The sequence below is a fragment of the Phaenicophaeus curvirostris genome, chromosome 6, assembly GCF_032191515.1.
Source record: "Phaenicophaeus curvirostris isolate KB17595 chromosome 6, BPBGC_Pcur_1.0, whole genome shotgun sequence".
NCBI lineage: Eukaryota > Metazoa > Chordata > Aves > Cuculiformes > Cuculidae > Phaenicophaeus > Phaenicophaeus curvirostris.
In genome coordinates, this window is record NC_091397.1 from 20,947,728 (window position 1) to 20,961,847 (window position 14,120).

At 38.4% G+C, this 14,120-nt stretch overlaps 1 protein-coding gene across 1 annotated transcript in view; it reads right to left on the reverse strand.

The window, feature by feature from the left end:
- MALRD1 (MAM and LDL receptor class A domain containing 1) overlaps window positions 1-14,120 on the reverse strand; it is a 240,693-nt gene that overhangs the window by 54,443 nt on the left and 172,130 nt on the right. Inside the window, exons 30-32 of the mRNA XM_069860437.1 lie at window positions 13,738-13,899; window positions 12,141-12,298; window positions 3,997-4,198 (exon numbers count right to left, since the gene is read on the reverse strand). Of these exons, the coding sequence (XP_069716538.1) occupies window positions 3,997-4,198; window positions 12,141-12,298; window positions 13,738-13,899 (522 nt within the window). The remainder of the gene's footprint in view (window positions 1-3,996; window positions 4,199-12,140; window positions 12,299-13,737; window positions 13,900-14,120) is intronic.

Genomic DNA, 14,120 nt, shown 5'->3' on the forward strand with positions numbered 1-14,120 from the left:
TTATGCTCTTTTTAGTTGGCAGGTGGATAGCATTATACAATAAGAAGTAATTATGGAAGTAGTTATCAAATATTTTTGAAATTCTTGGACAGTATAGCTGCATGCTATATAGAAAAATTTTCATAAAGATAAATAATTCTACATTCAGAGGTATATCTGCATTATGTGCACTGAAAAAAACCAAAACATTCAATTATTGCTCATCGGGGATTTAGAATTTCTCTGTATTGGAAAAGCCAGAGGGTGCTCTGAATAAAATAGAGATTAAATAAACAGATTTAATAATGAGGCATAGATGATATAATGATATAGAGATTTTATAATGAGATTGAAGATTATGTCATTGTATATAAGCACAGAGATCCTGTTGCAAAGCAAATGGAAGTCTGTAGCAGGCAGATCAGGGAAGATTTATGGACAATCAGGATTCAAAGAGTGTGTTCCATGAAGCAGAGATAAATTAGGGAGAAAGAGAGTTCAATATGTAAGAGAAACAAATAATAATTAGTCAAGTTTTTATGAAATGAGCACTTCCAGGCATATGTAACTTTCGTTCTGTGGTTTCTAATCTTAAATCACAAGAGGATTAACTTCTGTAGAATGGCTACTTACTGTTTTCTTACTGTTACTTACTGTGAGTGATGAAACATAGCATTGTGATTTATAAGCAGAATAAAATTTGTGTTAATGTTGGGATTTAAATTAAGTAGAAGCAAAAATGTTAAGAATTTCCATGATGTCTCCTATTTCAGGTGAACTAGAAAATACTATGAGACAAGTGGAAACAAATAGTGAAAACAAATTCTAATTCAGTACTTTGATATTCTTAGTCAATCTGAAACTAGAAATGAAAAGGAATTTGTTTTAATTTTTGTTTTTTAAAAAATAAGATTAAATACAAATAAAGCATCTTTTAAGAGATTGGGGTATTTAAAAGTTTAAGGAAGATGTTTAGAACCGAGTAACAACTAAATATTTAAGTCCCCAAGAAGCACTAATTCCTGTAATATGAAATCTTCAAACACCCTTATCAGCAGAAGAATAAAAGACCTTGAAAAGTATAAGAGTTCATCTCATTTAGCAGTTTATTCTGAACTGAGCAACATCCTGTGCCACTGACAGCTGGCACTGCAGCGCTCTCCATGCATGGCCAACAGCTAGAAGTTACTTCTGCAGTAGGCCAGGGAGTGGCTTGACCACTCTTCTTGGATCTTTAGAAATTTTCATGGCTAATGAGGGCTGACTACTTAAACAAATAAAAGTCTCAGCTAAATTAGAGGTGCTGGTAATGATTTATTGCTTACAGCTCCCAACCGGTCAAATTATGATTGCTTCTGTTTAGAACATGTTGCTCAGGAAACTCAAAGTAATTAAAGAGAAGCTAAAAAATAATAATATATAGAGAAGAAAGATCTGCAGCAGCAAAGGTATCTTCTGAAAGGGAGAATATTGCAGAAAACCTGTACTGCAGGTAATACACTTCTCTTTGAGCTGGGTTTCTGAATAAACATGATAAGCAAAAATCAATGCAGCACTGACAGTGCAGTAAGTAAACACTACTACTATTTTTGTTAGAAGAAAAGTTCTTGCCCGAATATCTACAGAGCAGTGATTTTATTCCATTTGCAGGTAATATCTTCAAATTTTACCGTATGAATTTGTAACTGGTTATTCAGAAACAATTATTAGTAAAAAGATAACACCTTTTAAGTCACTGCTCTTTGTCAGAACTAATGTATTCATCTTAAAGTGCTGTGGTTTATTTTATTATACAAATTTTGTGTAGTACTTTTGACTCTTCAAAAGCACAGATTTGGCTTACCTGGCCAGCAAGTATTATTAGGCTAGGACTCTTCCCTGGACAGTGCAAAATCATGAAATAATAGAAAGTCAGTGCACACTTAAGTAACAGCATCTAGATACCATTTTTTGTTGGGAGAGGAGTTTATACATCAAGGCATAAATTCATTAGGAGGTTGCCTTCCATTATACAACAGTAAGACTGGCTATAGAACTTGGGGAGGGGAATGGATGATAGGAGAAACTGGCAGGATTGTCAAAGTGCACATACAACTGTGGAGTGATTGATGGAGGCAAAAAAATGTGTGGGGAATGCAAGAATAGAATGCCAGAAATTGGATGCCCAGTTTAGTGAGGAACAAGAGGTGGATTAGTAGAATTTGGAACTGCAGAAGCATCAAGACTGAGAAGAAAGGCACATTTGATGCAGGGTATAGGTTATGAATGTACGTATAAAGAAAAATAAAACTTAGTAGAGATAGAATACTCTGTACTTGAATTCCCAGTAATGAATTTAAATGAGTGGAAGATGATCTGCAGTGCATTAAAAACCATGACATTAAAAAACAATGCATTGTGAATTAAAAAATATGAAAAACATCTTCTACAACCAGGGTTTGTCAGCAGATGTTTTTGCAGGAACAACTAAATGATAAATGATTTTCCAATAATAACTAAGAGTTTGTACATGTTCAGAAGGAACTAGCAAGTTCATAGAAGAAAAATCAGCTGAGACCTACCAAAAAGTGTGGCCTTCAGAGCTTCAGAAAGTCTCTAAGAAATTAATGCAGATTGGGAAAAATTGGTGGAGGATGGAATTTACTGTGTTCTTTCAATCTAATACATTTCTTTAGGTATCCATCATTTGCCACACCTGAAGACTTGCCTAGGCTGCTTTTAGGGCAATATAATTTATGTCATTCTTGCAGGAGCATAGAAATAGACTAATAAAAACACTGCTTTGTAAAAAATTTACGTGCAGATCCTTCCTATGCCTTTAGAAATCACCATTAAAAATACATAGAAATTGTCTGGAGCTTACAAGTGAGTACAAAGACAAGTATCCTGCATTTAAGTTAAAAGTGCCCAGTGTCCAAGGAAAAGTCAGTTTCTTTTTATGATGAAACAGTAATGATACAATATATAATAGAGCACGATAAACTACTACATCACGAGGTTCTCACAAGCCCACTTCTCCAGCCTGTCCAGATCCCTCTGGATGGCATCCTGTCCTTCTGGTGTGGCAACTACACCACTCAGCTTGGTGTCATCTGCAAACTTGCTCAGGGTGCACTCAATCTCACTGTCTATATCATTAATGAAGATATTAAACAGCGCTGGTCCCAGTATGAACCCCTGAGGGACAGCATTTGTCACAGGTCTCCATCTGGAATTTGAGTCATAGACCACTACTCTTTAAATACGACTATCCAATCAGTTTCTTATCTACTGTACCATCCACCCATCAAATCCATCTCTCTCCAATTTAGAGAGAAGGATGTTGGGGGGGACTATGTCAAAGGCTTTACAGTAGTCTAGATAGATCACATCCATTGGTTTACCTGTGTCCACTGCTGCTGTTACCCTATCATAGAAAGCCACTAATTTGGTCATACAGGATTTGCCCCTGGTGAAGCCGTGCTGGCTGCCATTAATCACGTCCCATCCTCCATGTGCTTTAGGATAGCTTCTAAGAGGATCTGTTCTATGATCTTCCCAGCCACTGAAGTGAAGCTGACAGGTTGGTAGATATTAATATTCTGAGCTGCTATATTTACTTATATGTCCAACTGCTAGTTATAACACAAAACTGTTTTCCAAAATCCACATGCATATATCTTCATTTAGATACTGCACTCAAGCAAAAAAACAGTTAGGGATCTTTCTGATGGGTATAATAGCTTCCTTCATTTAGGGAAAAATGCTCTAGTTAAAAATCTGCCATGAAGGACATATGATAGATTTGGTCTTTCATTCCTTTATACATTTTTCTTTCCCTTGAAAAACACATACTTCTTTGCATGATAGTGCTACACCCATTTCTTTTCTACATTTTCAGAATGAAGTAAAAGCATAGCAGTATTGCAATAACTTCTAAAGAAAAAATTACAGATTTTTTAACTGTGATATACACTGAAATATGAAATGTCACATTTTTCCTCTGTCCTCTAAAAAGAAAACATATATTGAGCATACCTCCATAAATGCATTCTGGGGTGAAAGAAATGTCATCAAGAGCAAATTCTGTGGGTTCACTCCACCCTACTTCAGCTTCAAAGGCAACTCTGAAAGGGCTGTTACTGGAGAGGACTACATTTGCATACATCCATTTGTCTTCTTCATTTCTGCTAGAAGACCACATAAGAATATCCATTCCATGTTCTTCAGCTGTGTATACCTGTCCACAATGAAATCCAAGAGATGCAAATTAATCAGATTTAGGCAACAGAGAAGGATAGCTAGCCAGAGTAACATAGCCCAAGTCCAGTCATGCAGCTACCTGCCTGGGTACAACTGGCCTTCTTAGAATCACAGAATCACAGAATAACCAGGTTGGAAAAGACCCACCAGATCATCGAGTCCAACCATTCCTATCAAACACTAAACCATGCCCCTCAGCACCTCGTCCACCCGTGCCTTAAACACCTCCCGGGAAGGTGAATCAACCACCTCCCTGGGCAGCCTGTGCCAGTGCCCAATGACCCTTTCTGTGAATAATTTTTTCCTAATGTCCAGCCTAAATCTCCCCTGGTGGAGCTTGAGGCCATTCCCTCTTGTCCTGTCCCCCCTCTGTGCAAGGAAGTTGTCTTCCACGCACTCCAGGAACCTCCTAGACTGCTTCCTTTCTGCTCTATTGTACTTCCAGGAGATATCAGGAAGATTGAAGTCTCCCACAAGAAAGAGAGGCATTGATCTAGAGATTAACCCCAGCTGTTTATAGAAGAGCTCATCAGCTGCTTCTCCTTAGCTGGGTGGTCTGTAACAGACTCCCATCACAAAATCTACCTTCTGGTGGGCTCCTCTGATTTTAACCCACAGGCACTCAATCTCCTCATTGCCACAATCCATCTCAACGGTGTCCAAGTCCTCCCTTACAAAGAGGGCTACCCCGCCTCCTCTCCTACCCTTCCTATCCCGCCTGAAGAGTTTGTACCCCACCGTAGCTGTACTCCAGTTATATGAGTCATCCCACCACGTTTCCGTGATGGCAACGACATCATAGGCTCCAGCTTCCAGTTCTTCCTTCTTATTCCCCGTGCTGTGTGCATTGGTGTAAATGCACTTCAGATGAGCTGCCGAGCCTTCAGCCCTCTTAGAGGGAACAGAGTTCATTCCCAATTGCCTGGTAACTGGAGTAGCTAGCTCCAGAGTGCCCGTATCTCCCTTAGCACCCTCAGGTGTGTTCTCCAGCACTTTCTGTGTGGTGAGGTACTGGTGGTCCACACCAGCACACCCTCTCCGAATCTCCATTGCCCCACGTCCAGGCTCATTCCTGTCTAGCCTGGGCTCAACCCCCTCCCCCTTCACATCTAGTTTAAAGCTTGATTTATGAGCTTAGCTAGGTTTTTAGCAAGGGCTTTAGTCCCCCTAGGAGACACACGTGTCCCATCTTTAGTAACAAAGCCTGGGGGTGCGTGAGCCACCCCATGATCAAAGAAGCCAAAGCCCCTCTCCTCATACCAGGCTCGGAGCCAGGCATTAATTGAGTTCTTCTTCCTGACTTCCTGCTCCTCTCTATTTAGCCTTGGGATGGAGCAGAATACTATTTGTGCCCCAGAGCCCTCCATCATTTTCCCAATGGCCCTGATGTCATTCTTGATGGTTTTGGTCTTTTTGTTTACTAGATCATCATTACCAGTTTGGACTACTATCAGAGGATAGTAGTCTGTCTCGTGGACCAGGGAAGGAAGTTTTCTAGCTACCTCCTTCACTGATGCCCCCGGTAAGCAGCAGACCTCTCTGTGGAGCAGGTCCGGTCTGCAAATGGGTCCCTCCGTTCCTTTTAGGAGGGAGTCCCCTACAACAATCACCCTCCTCTTCTTCTTAATGGAGGATGTTTTTATCTTTCTCTGAGGATGGTGCGGCCTAGGGAAAGATTCTAGGCTGTGGGAGCCATCATCCTCATCCTCAGGGTTGGATTCCACCGGCAGCACCTGGCACTTGTTCACCAGGGGGATCTGGGGTTTTGCTGTCTGGGTGAGGGGAGCAGGTTTCTTTCGTCTGTCAGGAACTTGCTGCCATTCCCCATCTCTTGTTCCTGCAACCTTGCAGTTTGCAGGTGGATGGTGTTTGGACACACCAGCTCCAGCAGGCTGCTGAGTTAGTGAGAAGGCACTACTCCACTGGTCTATCTCCCTCTCACACTCCCTAATGGTCCTCAGCCTCTTTACCTCCTCCCTTAACTCCTCCACCATGTGAAGGAGTTCCCCGACTCGAGCGCAGCTTTCACAAGTGGAGCCAGTACCAGAGGCACGAGCTGGTGTGGGAGGGGGGCACTGCCTGCAGCCCAGGGTCTGGGTAGCTGCATGTACCCACTGTGGCTCTGTCTGGGTGGCAGCATCCATCCTGCCTGCTGCAGCACATGGAGCAGCTTTAATCTTCTGCCAGGTGGCCACCATGGTCCTCGGTGTCTTAGATATGATGCTAGGTCCTAGATATGATTAGATATGATCCTAGGTCCTTAGATATGATTCAAACCCACACTTCATTAGTGGTGACCAAATTTTACTGAATACTATTGCTAATGCTAGTTCAGCTGCAAATAAAAAGCTAATATGGAAATAAAACAAAATAAAAAGGACTGCTAATACAATCAATAACAGGAATAACAGGAAATCAATAACAGGAAAACAGTCTCGGCCTTACACATAGAAGCTAATGAATAAAGATCTAACCCTAAATTCACCTAAGCACTGAAGAGAAGTCTGAAAAGGATCTCAAGCTATCCTTTCATCTCTAAATGTTGATTTCCTTATAGCTGCTGGACTGAGTAAGGGCATGCAAATATTCAATTTCTATGGATTAGTTATCGTATTGTAGTAATTTATCTGTCTGCGTCCTCAGTCAGGTTTTCCTAAAGTTTAAAACTGGTGCATGTTGTCTCATAACAAGCATATAGGTAACCTGTGGAAACTGAAAGCATTTACTGTAATTCTTTAAACTGCTACATAGGAAATCTCAGGTGAGCTCACAGCTCTGCCCCATTTCTTATGTGCGCTCCTGGGGAAACCCTTGAATCCCACTTTCTTCCAAAGTACTCCTGAATACTTTTATTTCACTTCTCCAAGTCTTTACCTATCCATAACAATGTCAAGAAAGAGTGTGTGTTCTTATACATCTTCAAAAAAATTTAGCTGAAGTTTCTAGAAGAACAATACATAATTAAAAATATATGCTAAATTGAACGAGATTACAAAGGATTTCAGAAAAATGAGGCCAAGGAGACTGCTTCTTTACCTGTGGATGCAGACCATATTGTCTCAGATAAGAGATTAAGGAAAAATTTAAGAAACAATAGAAGATGCAATAGTGTATTCTTCACTGAGGTTATTCATGCTACTGTGAGTTTGAAGCATCTTCTGGGTCAGGAAATGCACTTAGTGTATACAAGATTTTTGCTGGCCTGTGTAAACATATACAGCACACGAAAGGCAGAGCAAATTCCCACGGGTATGATCTCCCTAGCGAGCCACGTTATGTTGTGCTTGTCCTATGAATTGCATACAATCTACCCTGGTACCGGAAACCATTTAACATGTGATAGAGGAAAAAGCTAGCAAGATGACCCCCACTGTAAGGCTTGCAGTGAAAAAAACCAACCAAAACTGTAGTGAAGTTCCATTGAACAACAGTGTATCTATCAGTCTGGGGAGATGGTGTTCCACCTAACACTTAGTTGTGGGCTAAATTCCATAGTTTTAATTAAAAATTTACAAGCATTTATTGTACTAAGTAGTCACAATATATGTGTCTATTCCTCATTCTGTGCTGACACCATTTCTAGATGACATGCACGATCAGAATCACAAGGACTTCATTCACTGCAGAGTGAAAAGGTCTGAAGTGAAGATACCCAATACACACTTCTTGGTGATTTCAAGAAGAACTTAGCATGATAATGTACATAAGACAAATGCATGAGTGAAGCTTTAATACTTGCTTCCTGGTCTTTCTCCAAGGTGCCTTTGCCAACCAGTTTATTTGTAGCCCATACATGAACAGTATTCTTTAGCAAATCCTGTGTCCCTCCTTAAAATCATGACTCAGTTCTAATCCTCCACAGCATGTCCTGTATATTCAGAACTCCTGGATTCTTTTTTTCAACTTCTATTTCATTTTGGAGATGAGGAAAATGCATGTTCTTTTGAAGGTCATGAAATACGAACAGCTATTTTCTACTTACTCATCAGCGGTTACCACTCATGTGGCTATATTGTACCCTCATGCTGACATTTCAAGATAACATTTTGTCTTCCTGATCTTTCCTGACTCTAGCAGTTGACATGCTGGAAGGTACTATATTCCATCTGTAAAGTTAATTAACTAACTAATAATCAAGAAGCCAACCCAGGGTCTGAAGGGTGCATAAAGTGTATTGTCCCATCATTCCCAAAATGTAGTCTTTAATTACCATCTGAGGAAGCAGGAAAATCTTGTAAAAGAGGACATGTATTTCCACTTCACTGGGTACCAGAGACTTGTGTCAGCTTCCCACTGACTCCAGTGAATAATGATACCATGTTTTCTGCTCTGCAACCTTAAGATCGTACTTTTGAACTCCTCACATTCCTTAGCAGTCATCATTGCACATCTTCCTTGGGCTGAAGTTACATTAGAGCCAGACTGAAATTGTTTCTCTATAGTCCACAAATCAGAATAGCAAAATTGTATCACAATTCACTGTCACAATATGGAAGCATGTAAAAAAAAGTTATTACCTGTTTTCCCATTATTTCTTTAAATGTGAGTTTGAAGTTATGAAAAATTTAGTCAATTTTAGAAAAAATATACACCAAAATTTATTATACCTCAGTTCGGTTAGTTCAACAAAAATCACAGCAGAAAATTGGTATACTAGAATTATACTATCACATCAGAAATGTTGGGTTTAATTGTCAGTTGTAGGGCAAACTCCCAAAGTAAATGGACAGAGTCAGAATGCAGAAGTTGAAAGCTGAACGTTTTCTGTCTGTCTGACAGATGACCAATATGATCACCACAGGAATAAAACAGATATGAAAAAACCCTTAATTTCTTGCTGAAACTTCTCTGCTGCTTCACTAAATGCAACTAGATTGTCATAAAATTGTAACGATAAATGCATTTTTTAAATTTTCTTTTGCAGCATAATGCAGTAAAAAGTGTTCTTGTTCAGAGCATATTAATTGATATATTAGACCAGTCATGTATTTAGCACTGACTAACTCACCTCTCAAAGGCTGTTACCATACTCCTAAGGAAAGTTAATGGTTTTGTATTTAGTCATTATGAAGCAACTTTTTTCTCCTGTGGCTAATAGTTGACAGATGTCCTGAAGCATTACTACTCAGATTTCTTTTAAATAGCATCCATAAATGCAAGAGTTGCTGAAAACATGGTGTGTTTTTAACGATAATAACAATTATAAATGCTTTTGGTTTCCTTATGAACAAATGACAGAGTTCATGAGTGTAGAATTCTGCAATTGAAATGTGCATAGTGAACACAGAAGAGAAGCACTTTTAATTCCTTTTTTTCTGTTCTCAGTGAATAGTTCCTCTTCTGGGTAAAAATAGGATTATTCCCATAACTTCACATCAGTTTGTATAGTTCTACTATATCTACTTCCTATACCAAGGCATCCTTCATTTTTACTTTTTCTTTTTTACAGATTCTCTGTATATAATTTTAATCCCAGAACTCAGTATCTTCGGTCTCTGCAGACCTTCTTTTTTAATTAGAGTTGACCATATAGCTGTGTTTCAGATAAAAGTTATAACATCATCTTTTGTACTCACGTTCTTATATTCAAATGCGTTATTCAGATTATGACTCTATTATTATGACTTTTTCCACCTCCAGTGCGACCCGAACAGAAATCTCTAAGCTGCTGCCTTTGAAGTTTTGGGCTGTAGCTTTTGTGTTTCCTTTCTTTTTTTTTATTAGAAAAAAGTAAAATGTCCATGAAGATAAATTGGGTCTATGACAGGATGCTAATTCAGTTATGCATGCTGTTAATATGTTTCTGCATTAAAAGTACAAGTTGCAAAGCCATAAACAGGGAACATTATTTTAATGTGGGAATAAGACATTTCTTTATGAGTATCTTTATGAAATTTTAGGTAATGAGATTTAATTAAACAAGTTGTTTGAAATGCAAAAAAAATATTAAAAAGCAGGCTCTGTTTTGCTGTCTGCCTACTAACTCACAGATAGGCCATACACATTTGTGATTTACCAGTTCAAAGTGTTCTGTGATGCTTGAAATCTTGACTGCTGTAATGTCCAGTATACTTGAATTTAAACAAATCACAGAATCACAGAATCACAGAATAACCAGGTTGGAAGAGACCCACCGGATCATCGAGTCCAACCGTTCCCATCAAACACTAAACCATATCCCTCAGCACCTCATCCACCCGTGCCTTAAACACCTCCAGGGAAGGTGACTCAACCACCTCCCTGGGCAGCCTGTTCCAATGCCCAAGATAGATAATAGATAAAAATAGATAATCTCACACTATTTCAGACACCAACAGATCAAAAAATCAATTGCTGTTTGCTTTTTACTTCTATGTAATGTGGAACTGCTCTCGACCTTTACCTACTGTTTAATTTTCTTAATCTATTATGCAAAGTTTGTGCGTGTGAAAAGATAAATAGTTCAAACTGGAAATACATAGTTGCATACTTTAAAAGCTCTGTTCTGATGAAAAAATCACAAGATAGCAGACACTTCTTAAAAAGTTATCTTGAATAACTGAGGTATCTTTGGGAAGAATACATAATGAACATTTTTATTTACTGAACAGGAAGAAATGTTAAAAATAAGTAACAACTTGAAAGTTATTTAAAATCAGTTTGTAAAGCAGAAGTATCTGTTCCTTATGCTAACACCACATAATATGGCTTTTTTTTCTTTGTTGTTATTGATTAAGCTTATAGCAATACCTGAGGTCTCCATGAACAAGGTGCTAGAGATAAAACCAAGATGCAAACCCCATCTTGAAAAAAATTACTTAAAAACAGATAGACAACAGGTGGAATGCAAGTTAAGATTTTTCTTTGGCTGGATATAAGGTGAAATCTTTTCATGCTGGATAGTTGAGCAGTGTCAGAGGTTGCCCAGAGTGGTTGGGTAGTCTCCATTTATGGAAATTCTAAAGACTCAGCTGGGTAAATTCCTGAGCTACCTATTGTGATTTTGTAGCTCACCTTGCTTGGAGCAGGAGGTTGGACTAGAGACCTCTTGAGGCCCTTCCAGCCTGCTATTATTGTCCTTTACAGTGCAGAATCTGACCAAAGACAAAGTAAGTACAAAAAACTGTGGTCCAAGCTTCCTGTCTAAATTCCATGCTCAAGAACACAAAAATGCTCTTGCTTACTTTTAGCATAGACTAATTTAGTTCAGGAATCTGATAGTATATGCAAATTTTTGTATCTGTCATACGCAGTAAACTTACATAACTTGTAATTTCAAAATTTAACCAACTCCCACAGATAGAAGTCTTACTCAGGCCTCTAAAAAAAGGCAGTTTGTAACATTTATTCAGTAACCCACATGAAATGTGTTGTTTGCCAAGGGTTCACATCACTGCTTGAACTTTTACTAGGCTAGTTAACAGCTGAAAGTACGCCCATTAAAGATTCTTGGAGAACAGCAAGAAGACATTTTCAGGAAGCTTGAGCTATAATTGTTGATAAGTTCAAATGCTTTATTTCCAGTTGTATTAATCAAACATCCTCCATACATGTGACATTCATGTATTTAAAACTTAAACCATCTAAACATCTTGGGTTTGTCCTAAACGTTGGAAACTGCCTCTATTTTGTGCGAAAGAGTGAATTGTGCAGAGAACAACTGCGTTGTTGCTTCATAAGTTTAATTATAGTAGTCAAACATGCAATGTCAACTCTTACATATGTAGCAAAAGGACTTCAAGTGAAATTAAAACTAAAAGAAAATCGTTACTTGATCTTGTCCACAAAAATTTTGTATATAGGTGTAACTGCAGAGGAGTTGTGATGAAGCACTGTTAATATAAGCTCTTAGATTTTGCTTATTCTAGACACAGAAATGCAAATACTACTGAAGTAAATATTACTATGTCATAATGTAGTAGAAGTATTCTTCCTCTTACCTTTAGGACTCCTGTTTGCCTTGAAGCAAACATCCAGAACCAGAACCTAACCCTACAGACTCCAAGGCTAGCTGGGAAGAGTTTGGTAGTAATTATCCTTGCTCTGTTTCCTTCCTTCTGGGTTGATGAGTTTACATACAAAAAATGCTGTCCTTTACCTTAATAAGAAGACAAAAAACATTTACAGTTTTTCAGTACTACTTGATGCTTCACAGTATAAGCTTTTATACCACACAGATACATATTGGTATCATTTACTACGTACACTTGTACCCTGCCTTGGGTGTACAGAGATCTTACATGTTAATACATCAGGTATTTCTGTTTTTTATATGCAGTATTAACCTTCCTCAGAGCTCAGTCTGCCTTTTTTTTTGTCCTTATGTAAGCACTTGAGTTGTATTTGAATAACAAATTTAAAACATTTTGCAAGCAGAGACACTTACAGATTCCAAGGATCGATTGAAGGCTGACATTGCAGGAGTCAGGAGCACCTTTGCTAATAGCTCTTACCCAGGAAAATTCCCTGTCATGCAGCATGGCAGAAGGGAACACATTGAAGGCCTGAGGCTTGTTAGCGGGCCAAGATATCCACATTTCCTATTGTTCAGCTACTGCTGAAGAACCACAAGGTGCCAATCTCTTACAATCCAAACGGAGTCTATTGTCTAAAATGAACACGTGCCACCAAAAGCACATGGTTGAAGAGGCAAATCATGCTGCTGATTTTTTTGTTTGTATTCTTTTTTTAATTAACTAGCAGTAGCCCTTTCTTTGTCATGAACTTAAATTCTATCTGCTACGGTAAAAGCAAGGATTGATCCTGCGTGAAGAGAAGAGTTTGACAACACCTTCTATGGTGAAGAGAATTTTCACAAAGAAGAGAGGATCTATAGGGGCTGTCTTGAGCAACAACACATGGAAGACCTTAGCAGGCAACATGCTCTTAAATCTAAAAGAAAAAACACCTGAAGATTAGAGCTGATTTAGTACATGTTTTGGAGTGGCTGAACTGCTCCAAAGAAAGATGCAACCCCATGGCTCAATTCTTGATCTAAATCCTGATCTAAAAGACTGAATTCACCTTCATTATAACTAGATCAATTTTTTGTATTTGTCTTCTAGTGGGTTTTTTTCAGTTTTCATTGGATACGAGGTTCTAACATCTTTCCAGATTAGCGGGGCTCTAAGAAAAAAACAGTTCTTTAACATGAGCTATCTAGAGGTCAACAAGATGTCCTAATGTTGCTTTGGTGTGTGCAAGCTGACGCTGGATAGACAAAGTCATACTTTCTTGGAGCTACTTATAAACATGCCTACAAAGCAACAAGATCTTTCAGAGATATTTAATGTATATTTTTGCGTGGAATTTTTGGTGATACATATTCTCTATTGTAGTTTTAATATGAAAGAGAATATTTAAATGCTTGTTGGAGCACTAATTGCTTGCTATGTTTTCTCTGCACATACAGTAAGCCCAGCCAATCACACTGAGATTTGCAGTTACTTTGGTGGTAAACACAGGAATTATTTTTTTTTTTTTTAATTCAGTGACTATTACTTTTTTGCAAAAGTGATGTGGAACATATGCCAATACCTGGTGTGTGGTCAGTATCAGGACTCATTTGCCCAGTGATAGCACTGTTGCTAGTATTCCAGTCAAAATCATCACTAGGGTCTTGCATTAATCCACATACAGTGGTCCATTCTTGATCTTGTGTTTCAAAGTTACAGCTTCCAGGAATACTTGTGTAGTAACCTGAAAATATAACAAGAAGTAGATTACCAATCCAGATCTTATAGATGTAAAAAGCTATAATGAACATTCTGTACATGGTAATGGAAAGGATTCTGTTTGACTCCTGCTATGATTCCGGTGTTACGTGAACTAACCTAAACAATATGTGGTAGTCAATAATGAAAAAAAAATTCATCCTTCAGTTCCTGAGAAGGTATAAATAACCGAAAATGTTATTACAG